Source organism: Chiloscyllium plagiosum, unplaced genomic scaffold, assembly GCF_037043375.1.
Source record: "Chiloscyllium plagiosum isolate Xiang-an unplaced genomic scaffold, Cpla_swu_hap1 HiC_scaffold_34, whole genome shotgun sequence".
Taxonomy (NCBI): Eukaryota; Metazoa; Chordata; class Chondrichthyes; order Orectolobiformes; family Hemiscylliidae; genus Chiloscyllium; species Chiloscyllium plagiosum.
The window spans coordinates 17,343,059-17,357,068 of record NW_028270172.1 but is presented as its reverse complement, the minus strand read 5'-3'; the positions used below and the strand labels follow the sequence as shown (position 1 = coordinate 17,357,068).

At 43.2% G+C, this 14,010-nt stretch overlaps 1 protein-coding gene across 3 annotated transcripts in view; it reads left to right on the top strand.

Moving 5' to 3' along the window:
* The window catches only part of cdv3 (carnitine deficiency-associated gene expressed in ventricle 3), a 37,018-nt gene continuing 23,008 nt past the window's right edge, over window positions 1-14,010 (top strand). For 2 of the 3 annotated variants that reach the window (XM_043719448.2, XM_087978520.1), the window contains exons 1-2: window positions 1-437; window positions 11,483-11,559. In XM_043719448.2, coding sequence (XP_043575383.2) covers window positions 114-437; window positions 11,483-11,559 — 401 coding nt within the window. In that variant the 5' untranslated portion in view covers window positions 1-113. The remainder of the gene's footprint in view (window positions 438-11,482; window positions 11,560-14,010) is intronic. The other variant, XM_043719447.2, reaches the window with a different exon arrangement.

Below are 14,010 nucleotides of genomic sequence, written 5' to 3'. Positions count from 1 at the left end.
GCACCGTGTCCGGCATGTGTGAGGCGGTAGGGCCCGTGGTTCGATCGCCATAGACACCGCGGCGGCTCCTGCTCCACCTTCAGCAGCACCACCACTAACCCCCTGCGCCCATCATGGCCGAGAGGGACGACAAGAGCCTCGACGATTTCTTCGCCAAGAGGGACAAGAAAAAGAAGAAGGACAAAACCAAAGTGACCAAAGGGGCGGCGGCGGCGGCGGTAGGGCCCGCGGGCCCGGCCAAGGCCGCGGTGTCGCCTGACGCCCCGGCCCCCGCCCCGTCCCCCTCTCCGGACACGCCCGCGCCCGCGGTTCCCCTCACGCCGGTGACAGCCCCCGCCGAAGCGGCGCCGGCGACGGCCCCCGCCGCCTACAAGAAAGGCCGGAAGGAGAAGGAGAGGGCGGCGAAGAGCGAGTGTCAGGATCCGCAGCAAGAGAGGGTGAGGCTAAGGGGAGGTGGGCGGCGGCGGCGGCGGCGGCGTGGGGTGGGGGGGCCTCGAAGGCCGCGCTGACTCAGAGCAAAGGCACGGCGGGGAGTACGACAAGGGGAGGCCAAGGGGGTTTTCGGAGGTGGCCGAAGGCAGGAATGATCCAGAGCTCCCGGGACTGAGGAGGAACATTGAATGGGAGGTCGGCCTGGTAATGTAACGGGTGGGCCTCAGGACGGCGAGTAAAGGGTCGGGGGGCAGCCACTTGCCCTGGGCCAGGGCTAACAAGTGCAACGACCTGTATTCTGGAAAGGCTTGCAGGGTTGGGGGAGGGTTGCAAAGCAATTCTTCTGAGTCGGCAGTCTAACGTAGACGCGACTGAACAAGGATGACCAATTTTCTTCCCCGAAGGACGTTTGTGAATCAGATGGGACTTGATTGGATATCTCAGGGTCAGCATTGCTGAGGAGCATTCTGAATTCCAGATTTGTCATTTGAATTCAAATTTCACCAGTTTCGTGGTGGTATTTGAACCATGCCCACAGGACGTTAGCCAGGCCCTCTAGGTTAGTGGCATTACAACTGTTCCTGTTTTATTCCTAAATTGGAATTGCGTAAGGGCACTTTTTTGGGGGTTGAAAAGGAAATAAGAGGCCCTCTTGTATTTGGCATTGGAAGTTGCACCCAAGGGGTGTAATTCAGAAAGCTTTCAAGTCTGTTTGAGTTGAAAGCAGGCATGTGGGGTAATGAAGTGGGCCTTATGCTTGTTTTTGTCTTGTCCTGTACTCCCAGTTTCCATCTTCCCAGTTTCCATCTTCCCAGTTTCCATCTTCCCAGTTTCCATCTTCCCAGTTTCCATCTTCCCAGTTTCCATCTTCCCAGTTTCCATCTGCGGTACTGAGGTGCTAAACTTGATCCTTGTAATGTTCCTTTAAAATCTCTTTGACCAAACCTTTGGTCACTTACTATGTTTGGCTGATTAAAGGTCTTACAAATCAGTAATTGGTCACATTCAGCCACTGAGCTGCACCAGTTAAGTTTTCAAGTTTGTGCAGTTAAGCAAATATTTGCATATCCAATTTTCTACTTTTTAAAAAATGGTCAGAACAATGCTGAATAGAGGGTGCAGAAACATTGTTTCTCCTCATTTTGTACCATGGGTTCTGACTAGAATTGGTTATTTTTAAATGACTAATTTTGTATGTCTTCAATGTGTTGAATTTGCTCAAATTGGTCTTGCTTCAAATGGGCAACCTTCATCATACATGCAACTGTTTAGTTGCAGAAAGCCATCCATTCCTAACGCACTGAGCCATCAAAAGCAGGAGATTTGTTTTACAACCACAATCTGTCGCAAAGTGTCCTGCCATACCTCTTGGCCACTAAGCAAGCTGGAGACTGCTGGTTCGGTGTAGAAAGGTGTGCCTGGAGCAGCACCAGGCATCAATCCAAAGAATATGTACGTGGTACGCCTAGTTTGTAAGAGGAAGCAGTTCCCTGTCTAATGAATCAGAGTAAAACTCTCTCCTGTCCAAGTGATTGGTTCGTGTTGTTGAACTCTTACAAACAGACTTCCATTTTAATAGCAACTTATGACAATGAGTTAATCAAACCTAGAATAAAACAAAATGCAGGACCTGGTAAAATCAGTGGAATTTATTAGAATGTCAGTCTCACTGAAAGTTAGTGGGCTCAACAGTGTAAGTGTTGAATGGATCTTTCCCCCAACTGGAGTGCCCAGACTCTGGGCACAATCTCGGGATAAGAGCAGAATGGTTTATGACTGATTTAGAATATCTTCATTCAAGATTCTAATTCTTCGGATGTTTCTGGCCAAAGGACCATGGAAGCTCAGTCACAACTTTATTTAAAACTGAAGGGCATTCTTGAACTTGAAGGTAAAAGGGTTTGGAAATCAGATGGGGAAAGTGGAATTGAGGTCAAAGATCAGCCAAGACACTGACTTTAAGATCTGATGGGATTACCCTAATAGACCATTAGAGCTATTCCTATTTAATATATGGAAAAAGTGAGGACTGTGGGTGCTGGAGATCAGAGTTGAGCGTGGGGTGCTTGAAAAGCACAGCAGGTCTGGCAGCCTCTGAGGAGCAGGATATTTGACATTTCTGGCATAAGCCCTTCATCAGCAATGAGGCATTCCTGATGAAGGGCTTATGCCCGAAATGTCGACTTTCCTGCTCCTCGAATGCTGCCAGACCTGCTTTGCTCGCACCACGCTCTCGACACTTATTTAATATATGGCTGATCTAGGTAAACTGTTGCAACAGAGCAGTACAAAGATGGTAAAGATCGGGGTTTGGAGAAACAAAATGGAGGGTTGAAATAAGACAGGAATGAGGCAAAGTAGGGATGGCAGAAAAATAAAACATTGGAATAAAAACAAAATGTTGGAAATACTCTAGTTTGGAAGCATCTTTGGAGAAAGAAACCACGATGTTTCAGATCAAGACCTTTTTTCAGAATGTGTCTTCAGCTGCAATGCCAGTAGTAGCAGGATTAATGACAGCTGCTATCTGGAGAGAAAAAAGGAGCAGTTGTTATCTGAAATTGCTGAACTCTGCTTTAGTTGGGAGACTGAGATGTCTGTAAAATTAAGTTACTGTTCCTTGACCTTGTGTTGAATTTCATCAGAAACTGTAGGGAGAGGCATACAAGAGGAGAAAGTGAGGACTGCAGATGCTGGAGATCAGAGCTTAAAAATATGTTGCTGGAAAAGCGCAGCAGGTCAGGCAGCATCAAAGGAACAGGAGAATCGACGTTTCGGGCATAAGCTGAAGAAGGGCTTATGCCCGAAAGGTCGATTCTCCTGTTCCTTTGATGCTGTCTGACCTGCTGCGCTTTTCCAGAGACATACAAGAGCGCGCTTGAGATTTAAAATGACATTGAGTGTTTCAGGTCATGCTGTCGTAGTGTGCAGTAGAACACATAAAATTATGCCAATCTATTAAATTGAGATAAGGTTGCTCACTTGGAAGAAGTGTTAGGGATTCCCTCTTCGGAAGGGATGGAGTAAGAAGGTAAGTGAATTCTTGTGAGAATAGGAGGAATTTCAGCTGCAGTTGAAAAATGAACCAATATAATCATGGAGTAAATGGTGCTTTTAGAATGCTCTGAGCAAGGAGAAATGTATTTGGTATCAGGCTGGATGTGGTTGAAATGTGAACAAAAATCCAGTAGATATAGATGCTGATTGCTCAAAAGGTGAAGATAGACCTGAAGTGTCTTTTGGAGGTAGGGATAGAGGTGAGAATAGATGAAGAGAGAGATCAACATGGTTGAGAGTCCTGACTGCCACAGTGGAAGAAAACAGAGGACGTCATGGAAACAGGATGAAAAAAAGTCAGCATAAGAAAAGATGCAAAGGAGAAACTGCAAGAATGAAATAAGTCCTGACATAGTGGAAAGAAGTGAAATCCAGGTGTGGATGTGGAATGATGCACTTAGTGTAGTAAAGCCCAAGAGTTTTGAGAGTGACTTCAGTAGCATACTCAGGAATAATCTGCTGTGTTCAAGTTCCACCAGAACTGTTCAGCTTTAGAGCTTGGCACAACTTTGATCCAGATGTCAATGAGAGATGAGTAACTGTTCTCATCAAAACTGTATTTGACTGAGAACAAAAATCTTCAGCAAAGTTAAAGAACAGCAGCTAATGTCTGGAGGTGTACTATCATCATGTAGATTGAGTAGTCAGGCAGAAGAAGCCACAAAGAATTTGTTTTTCACACTGGGTCCATACTGTATTCAGCACAATCAGGGGTCAGGCGATTTTTGAATCTGATGTGTAACAAAGCAGTTTTGAAATGTCAAAAGATCCCCTCGGAAATAGTGACCATAACACATTAGAATTTGGACTTTAAGGGTAAACTTGCAAGTAATTTCAAAGCAGACTGTAAGAGTTTCTTGACATATATAAAAAGTAACGGGACAAAGTGAACATAGACTCCTTGGTGAATGAGGTTGGGGGGCAAAATAATGCAGAACAGGAAGCAGGGAAGTTGAATAAATACTTTCCATCAGTCTTCACAGTAGAAGACACCACAATCGCATTCAAGAATTACTAAATATTCAAGGGGTAAATGGAGGAGAGGGAATAAATAATAATTATCAATAATGAAAAAACTGCTAGGGAAACTAATATTAAAGACCGGTACCCTGGACCTAATGAGATGCATCTTAGATATTAAAGGAAATAGCTGAAGGTAGTGGATGCACTGGTAGTAATCTTTCAGGAATCCTCAGATTCTTGAAGTGTCTCAGAGCATTGCAAAACTCAGTGTAACACATCTTTAAAAAGGAAAAGTGACAAAACCAGGTGAATATAGGCCACTTAGCTGAATGTGTTATTGGGGCAATGTCAGTCTGTTATAAAGAATTGAAAGCAGAGCATTCAGAAATACATGGTATGATCAGGCATAGTCAGCCTAATGAAGAGGACATTAAGCCTGTCAAATTTGTAAGAATTCTTTAAGGCGGGTTAGATAGTGGAAGCAATGGATGTAATGTATTTGGATTTTCAGAAGGTGCCTGATATGTTACTGCATATTAAACTGTTTAATAAGATAAGAACCCATGGTGTGACAGGTATTTATTAGCAAGAAGATTGCCAAACAATTGGGATAAGGTGGGTATTTCAGGATGGCAACTTGTGTGCTGGAGGGATTAGTGCTGGAGCCCCAATTATGTACAGTATATATTAATGACTTGGGTGAGGGAAATGGATGTACTATAGCCAAGTTTACAGATGACAGAAAAATAGATTGGAAGGCAAATGGTGAGGATGACAGTCTGCTGAAGGATATGAGCTGAAAATGTGTTGCTGGAAAGGCGCAACAGGTCAGGCAGCATCCAAGGAGCAGGAGAATCGACGTTTCGGGCATGAGCCCTTCTTCAGGAATGAGGAAAGTGTGTCCAGCAGGCTAAGATAAAAGGTAGGGAGAAGGGACTTGGGGGAGGGGCGTTGGTAATGCGATAGGTGAGGGTGATAGGCCGGAGTGGGGTTGGGGGCGGAGAGGTCAGGAAGAAGATTGCAGGTTAGGAAGGTGGTGCTGAGTTTGAGGGATTTGACTGAGACAAGGTGGGGAGAGGAGAAATGAGGAAACTAGAGAAATCCAAGTTCATCCCTTGTGGTTGGAGGGTTCCTAGGCGGAAGATGAGGCACTCTTCCTCCAACCGTCATGTTGCTATGGTCTGGTGATGGTGGAGTGGGAGGGAGAGTTGAAGTGTTGAGCCACGGGGTGATTGGGTTGGTTGGTCCGGGTGTCCCAGAGGTGTTCTGAAACGTTCCGCAAGTAGGCGGCCTGTCTCCCCAATATGGAGGAGACCACAGCGGATGCAGTAAATGGTGTGTGTGGAGGTGCAGGTGAATTTGTGGCGGATATGGAAGGATCCCTTGGGGCCTTGGAGGGAAGTAAGGGGGACGGTGTGGGCACAAGTTTTGCATTTCTTGCAGTTGCAGGGGAAGGTGCTGGGAGTGGAGGTTGGGTTGGTGGGGGGTGTGGATCTGACGAGGGAGTCACGGAAGGAGTGGTCTTTTCGGAACGCTGATAGGGGAGGGGAGTGAAATATATCCCTGGTGGTGGGGTCCGTTTGGAGTGGCGGAAATGACGACGGATGATACGATGTATATGGAGGTTGGTCGGGTGGTAGGTGAGGACCAGTGGGGTTCTGTCCTGGTGGTGATTGGAAGGGTGGGGCTCAAGGGCGGAGGAGCGGGAAGTGGAGGAGATGCAGTGGAGGGCATTGTCGGTCACGTCTGGGGGGAAATTGCGGCCTTTGAAGAAGGAGGCCATCTGGGTTGTACGGTATTGGAACTGGTCCTCCTGGGGACAGATGCGGCGGAGACAGGAATTGGGAATATGGGATAGCGTTTTTACAGGGGGCAGGGTGGGAGGAGGTGTAGTGTAGGTAGCTGTGGGAGTCAGTCATTTATCGTAAATGTCTGTGTCGATTCGGTCGCCCGAGATAGAAATGGAAAGGTCTAGGAAGGGGAGGGAGGAGTCTGAGACTGTCCAGGTGAATTTGAGGTTGGGGGTGGAAGGTGTTGGTAAAGTGGATGAACTGTTCAACTCCTCGTGGGATATGGCCAAGTTAAGCAAATGGGCAAAAAAACTTATAATGAAAAATGTGAGGTTATGTACTTTGATCAGAAGATTGGAGGAGCTGAATTATTTAAATGGAGAAAGAATTCAGAAAGCTATGGAACACGTGGATTTGGGAGTCCTCATCCATGAATCATAAAAGAGATAGCATTCAATTTCAGTAGTTGGGATGGCAAATGGAATATTGGCTTTTATTTCAATGGGAATGGAGAATAAAAGTAGGAAAATGTTGCTAAAATTAATCAAGGTACTAGTAAGACCATAGATAGCAAACTGTCCAGTATGAGCTCCTTATCCAAGGAAAGGCATAAGGATATTGGTGACACTTAAAGGTTCACCAGGCTGATATCAGGTATTCAGGAGCTGAATTATGAATGGTTGAGTAGATTGCACCTGTACATGGAATATTGAAGAATAAGGTGACTTTTATTAACACATCAGGATTTATAGGGACTTGACAGAGTGGATGCGAAAAGATTGTTAACTCTAAAACCAGAGGGCATAGTCTCAGAATAAGAGGTCACATGATTAAGATACAAATGTCTTCCGACCATAAGCAGGAACAGCTATTTGGCCCCTTGAGCCAGTTCTATTGTTCAATAGGATCATGGCTGATGTGATACTTGTCACCTCCACCGTCCTGCTGTTCCCCTTAACCTTTGATTCCCCTACTGATCAAGAATCTGTCTCAGCCTTAAAAACATACAATAATTCGCCCATGCAGCACTCTATAGCAAGGAGTTCCAAAGACATTCAACCCTTTTAAAGAAGAAATTCCTCTTTATCTCAGTCATAAATTGATGCCCCTTTATTCTGAGACTATGCATTCCAGTCCTAGACTCTCCCATGAGGGGAAGCACCCCAGTCAGCACTGACCCTGTCCAAGGGGAATGGGTCTGGGTGGGTTACTCTTCGGAGTGTCGGTGTGAATGTGTTGGGCTGAAGGGCCTGTTTCCACACTGTAAGTAATCTAATCCTACCTCAGGATAGTGAATGTGTAAAATTCTTCACTTCAGAGTGCTCTTGAGGCTAGGTCATTAAGTATATTCCAAGGCTGACAGACTGATATTTAATCAAAACAATATTGAGTGTTTTGAGAAAAGGGCAAGGAAGAGGAGTTCAGAATTTGATCAACTATTGTCTCCTTGGCGGAGCCTGACTCTGACTAATAGCCTCCTCCTGTTCCTATGTCTTGTCTTAGCAGACAGGAAGGTGCTTGCACTTAATGGTCTTGTCACAGCCTTGGTATTATGATGGGTGTCCCTTAGGGTAGTGTGCACAAACAAAGCACCTTAAACTGCTTTCCCTTGTCATAGACCAGCATTTGGGGTGTTTGGCTTTGGCTGCCACATTCTATGGCAGAATCAAAAACAACTGGGTTAGCAAAGGCAGGCGATATGTCAGGTATTGACCATTTCTATTGAGCAAATGTGTAAACATTCCAGCTTCAATATTTCACTTTAACTGAGCATGTTCAATTCCAATCGGGATTGGTGACAAGAACATGACAAATAGTATTCTACCAAGAGTGACTTAAAGCAACAGTGTTTGTCACTTAGTTGTGTCCTGCATTATATCCAAATGCTCTGTGGAGCTCATAGCTAATGAGTAAAATCTGCAAGTGATTATTAAGATGTATACTTGTCACTGCAGCAGCGTTTTGCGTTGATTCTTGAGGTCATCAATGGGTGACGCTGCAAACATGCTCTGTTGAACATGAATAGGGCATAAGATCATGTAGTTTGTTGAACCTGCTCTGCCATTTAGTTTGCCAATGAATGATCAGCTTCCTATCCTGTGACTGTGCCTGTATTCTAGATTCCTAAGGTGAAACAACATTTGTATATCTTCAAGCATGTTCTTAATTTTTACTGTTTGAATGAGATCACCTCTCATTGTGTAAAACACCAAAATATAGATCCTATCATAACCCCTCATTCTAGTGAGCCCCTCTGCCTCCAGTGCAAGTATGTACTTCAATACAGGGTCCAAAATTACCCACTTAACAAGTATGACACCAAAGCCCCATGCAATTATTGCAATTTGTTCTCAAGTCCACTTGCAATAAAGGCCAACGAGCCACTTGCCTTCCAAATTACTTGCAGTACTTGCGCACTAACCTTTTGTGCACCTTGCCTGGGTGAACATCAACATTTACAAGTTTCACACCTTTTTAAAATATGTTGTTTCCCTTATGACCAAAGTGAATAACTTGCACTCTATCAAGTTCTTCATCTGTCATTGTAATAATGAACTAATTTAGCCTGTATACCTCACTTTGCAGTCTCTTTGTCCTCCCTGTAGTTTGCATTCCCACTAACATTGTATTGTTAGTACATTTGGATGCATTACTATCTCTTTGGCTCGGTCATTACTATAAATTGTATATAGCTGGGACCCTAGCACTTGCTCACGAGGCACAGCCTCGCAACTAAAATGCTCCATTTATCCTTGTACCTATCCTTTAACCAATCTGCGGTCGATACTCATTAGGCAGAACTCTCCCAGCACTTTGCCTTGAGTTTGCTGACAAAACCCTCTTGTCCTCCAATATCTCCAAATAAGTTTGGATCCTTGTTTTTCATCACCAGGCCCTTCCCGATCTACAAACCTCTCCAGCTGTAAATCCTTGGATGAATCGATGTGCTTTCAATTCTGGCCTCATATGCATTCTGCTCTCCTTTCGCAATCAATGGTGAACATGCCTCCTGACTCTGGAATTTATAACAGCAAAATTATTGCAGGTGCTAGAAATCTGAAATAAAGCAAGCAATGCCAGAAACATTCTGGTACTCAACTTGAAATTGTACCTTAGTTTTCCTCCATGGATGCTGCCTGACTTGCTGTGTATTTCCAGCATTTTCTGTTTTATTGTTTACGAATTGGTAATTGACTTGATTTGATTTTTCAGTCATGGCAGGTGGTCTTAATTGTATACACATGGATATTAGCTGGGCATTGATTTAAGTCTATAAATATGCAATAAAACGAGTTGGATTAGGAGACATAGACTTGTAAGCTGTTAATCTAAATATAAATATGCAGTTCAAATCTAGTTCCAGTCACCTACCATCTTTCTGGATAGAACATATACCATATGAGTTTGCTTAAAGTCCTCGGAATCATACTGAATTTATGGAGGACATTCTGGCCATCAAATCTGTACCATCCTATTTGGAATAGTTTGGAATAGTTATCCAATTGGTTTCACACGTGGTCCATTGCTCTCCGTTCATTTTTGAAATATTTATATCTGATTCTTTCTGGGATATGCATTCCAGATCATGTCATATGTTATATCAACTTGGCACCTTTATTAAAATTCAGTTTTATTGCTTTGCCAACTACCTTAAATCTGTCCTCTCTTGGTTATTTGCAAGTGAAATAGTTTCTCCCTGGTAAAAATCAGCTAGGAGAAAGTGAGGACTGCAGATGCTGGAGATCAGAGTTGGGAGTGTGGTGCTGGAAAAGCACAGCAGGTCAAGTGGTATCCTGGTCCTCGGATGCTGCCTGACCTGTTGTGTTTTACCAGCACCCCACACTCTACTCTCCCTGGTAAAACCCCATCATTGTTAAAACTATTCAATCAATCCATGACCATCTCCATGCTGAAATTAACAATCCTAGTTTTCTAGGCCCACTGCATAACTGCCCCCAGTCCCAGGTATCATTCTGGTGAATCTCTACATTTGCTCCATATCTAGGTTGCTCTTTTTATGAAGTATGCCCAATATTGAATAGGATTTTAATAATTTGTCCTGGCATTCAGAAATTTTTGTTAACTTTTGCATTTCTCTCCTGTTTAAGGTTGTACCATTTAATTCTTATTACTTTTGTATTTCTTAACCAAAGTGCTTCTCACATCTCTACGTTTTACTTGACCCTGCATTTATCTGCCCAATTCCCAAGTCCTCCTGGGATCTTTTACTGTCTTGATTGTTTACTGCATTTTACTATTCATTGTATATATGTGCTTTGAGTCATATGCTCTTTACCAATGGCCTGGATTTGAGAATAAACATGCAAAAAGAACCACGAACCCGTAAGTGCATAGATCCAGCAGTAGACGTGAATCTAGACTTTGAGCTAAGCTTATTCTGACTGAGCAGCGGAGGCAAATTAGTTAGCTAACTGGGATTTAGATTCGAGAAAATTGAGCTTTGGTAGATGGACTTATGACTTTGTTCCCTCACTTTAAAGCAAAAGTAAAAACCGGAGAGCTTATGCTTGGTCATTCAAATTACTTTTGTTTTGTCAGCTATTTTAATCAAATTATTTGGTATAGCATTGGTCTAGATTTTACAATAAGTAGCAAAGTGAATGTATAGGTTGCTGATTTCAAAGAGAGCTGTCCGCAGAGATCTAACAGCATCCCTGGCCTGAATTTCAGTTTTTCTGATTGGAATTAATTTCAGACCATCTGTAGGCATCACTGATATCTGGCCGCAGTGGTTATCACAAAGCTGCCAATCACAATGAAGAATTCAAGTTAGGAAGTAACTAACATCTTATCTCTTTTTTTTGTAATATCACAAAGTACATGGAGTTGAGAGAAACTCCATGGCAACATAAACCAAATTATTATAAAAATACATGGAAACTTTAACATGGAAGAGATCATTCACACTCCATAGATACACAATTCACTTTCTCAGACCAGAGAGGCTTTTTACATGTAACTGTGCCAATGAAAGTTTATTCAAGACTGTGTCAAAAAAAAAATTAAAATGATTCCTAATTGAATTCCACCAGTAGGGATGACAGCCGCAGACTTTGGAGGAATGCAGAAAACACTGATGGTTTTTGGATTTGTGTTTTACTGTGTATCTGGGCTGGATTCATTTCAGGTGTTTTATAGAAAATTGTCTGTGCTTATAAAGCTAGCTTGGTGTATTCAGTTGCATACACTTATTAACTAACCTTGCTGTGTACTTTTAGGAGGATGAAGAATGGAAGGAGTTTGAGCAAAAAGAAGTTGATTATAGTGGCTTGAGGATCCATGCCTTACAAATCAGGTGAGCACATTAAAATTAGGTTGTCAATTGAGACCATTTTGCTAATATTTAACTATAACTGCATAAAGTATAACCATTAATCTGATTCCATTTTTTCTTAATTACTTAATAATAATGAAGAATTTTGATTCTTGAAAAGTTGTCTAAGTTGTACATTGCAACTGAATCAATAAGTCAACACAGAAAAAGACCTACAAATCACACCTGGATCTATGCAATTAATCCCATTCCCTTTTCTCATAGCCCTGTATTTAATTTGCTTTCAAAAGTAATTGTGGGGTGCTCTTTCTAATGCCCTTTGAACATCAATGTATGCCATATCAATTGCATTAGTCATCAGCTTCTACAATTACATCACCTTAGCCAAATGCAACTGCCTCAGTTTAGTCTGTACTGTTTTAGATGTATTGCCCATGTTTCCCTGAACCCACTTAATTTTGTCCCAGGTTATTGTTTGTAAGAATTCCCCAGCATCAGCATAATATGGGCGGCACAGTGGTTAGCACTGCTGCCTCACAGCGCCAGGGACCCGGGTTCAATTCCCACCTCAGGCAACTGTCTGTGTGGAGTTTGCACATTCTCCGTGTCTGCATGGGTTTCCTCCCACAGTCCAAAAAAATGTGCAGGTCAGGTGAATTGGCTAAATTGCCTGTAGTGTTTGGTGAAGGAGTAAATGTAGGGCAATGGTTCTGGGTGGCTTGCTCTTCGGAGGGTCGGTGTGGACTTGTTGGGCCGAAGGGCTTGTATCCACACTGTAAGTAATCGAATGTATAACGTGGAGTTGAGGTAACCATCAGTATTCTTAAATTGTTGGAATGGACTCCAAAGGGCTGAATGTCCCTCTGTTTCTTATGGAAAGCTAAGATCTTCAAAAAAACAAATTACGAATGTGACTTGACAATACTAATGTTTAGGATTGCTGCACGTTGTCCTCAAGTATTACCTTGGTGCTGGTTAAAGATTGAGCTTTGGCTAAGACCTCAAACTCTGAGGTCTGTTTTATAGAGCTGACACGAGACTGGATTGTTTTGGTCCTGGAATGTTGCGGACTTTGTTGACTTTAGAAACAGCTGAACAGATTGGGTTTGTGGTTATTCTTCTTTCTTGGTGTACATGGCCACCAGTGACTGGAGTTTGCATTATAAAATCATAACATTTTGTTCTTCATCCATTGCCACTGGCAACCTGGTACCAGAACTCCCCTAGCTCTTATTCACCCAAGTGTGAAATGCTGAGTCCGAGACTTGCAGATGCTGTCAATTTTGAGCTGCCGTGTCTTGGTTTGAATGTGATGGTGGTGTTTTTGGGTGCAGGTACCACGCATTAACAGTTTGATACTGCAGGACAGTTCCAGTTTGGGCTTTGCCACAGTGGCCAGTTCTGGAAATTGTGAGCTGCACTTTCTACTCATGTCATCTGCCTTAGTGCAGCAATAAGAAACGTGCAGGCTTGTGTTAGTCCTGTGCTTTTTGCTTATCTTGGATGTGATTTTTGGAAGCAAGGATAGGATTGAACCGTGCAATACAATGCTGAATACTGCTCCCCCTGCTGGTAGAGTTCATTTTTTGCACAAAGGATGAGAAACCTGACTAATCCTAATTTGCCTCCATGTACTACTAAGCAGGCTTGGTAGGTTGGCTGATTTTCAATCTGTTTTTGAATTTAGTGGAACAGAAGAATTGTGAAGGGGTGAGAAGAGAGTTTAAAGTTTTTTGCTCTGCTAAATCTTGGGATTATCAGTTGTCATTAACTCTGTTCTTGTTCACATGCTCAAAAAGGTTTGTTTTGATGACAAGTCAAGCCACTTAGTCATAGAGTCAGAGATATACAGCATAGAAGCACCCTTTGGTCCAACTCGTCCATGCCAATCAGATATCCTAGACCTATTTGCCAGCACTAGGCCCATAGATGCCTTTTATATCTTTCTCCCCTCACCCGAAACAAACCTATGCCTTCTACTTTTGGACTCTTTCTCCTTTCCCCCCCCCAACCATCATGGAAAAGACCTTGTCTGTTTACCCTATCCATACTTGTATGCTTTTATAAACCTCTATAAGGTCATCCCTCAGCGCCCGCTCCACGGAAAATAGCCCTAGTCTGTTGAACCTCTCCCTATAGCTCAAGCTCTCCATCCCTGATAACATCCTTGTAAATCTTTTCTGAGCCTGTTCAAGTTTCACAACGTCCTTCCTATAGCAGGGAGACCAGAATTGCATACAGTATTCCAAAATTGCCCTCACCGATATTTTGTACAGCCGCAACATGACCTCCCAACTCCAATACTCAATGCACTGACCAGTAAAGGCAAGCATACCAAATGCTGCCTTCACTGTCCTATCTATCTGTGGTTCTACTTTCAAAATACTCTGGATCTGGGCCCCAAGGTCTTTGTTCAGCAACACTTCCCAGGACCTTACCATTAAGTGCATGGGTCCTGCCTTGGTTTACCTT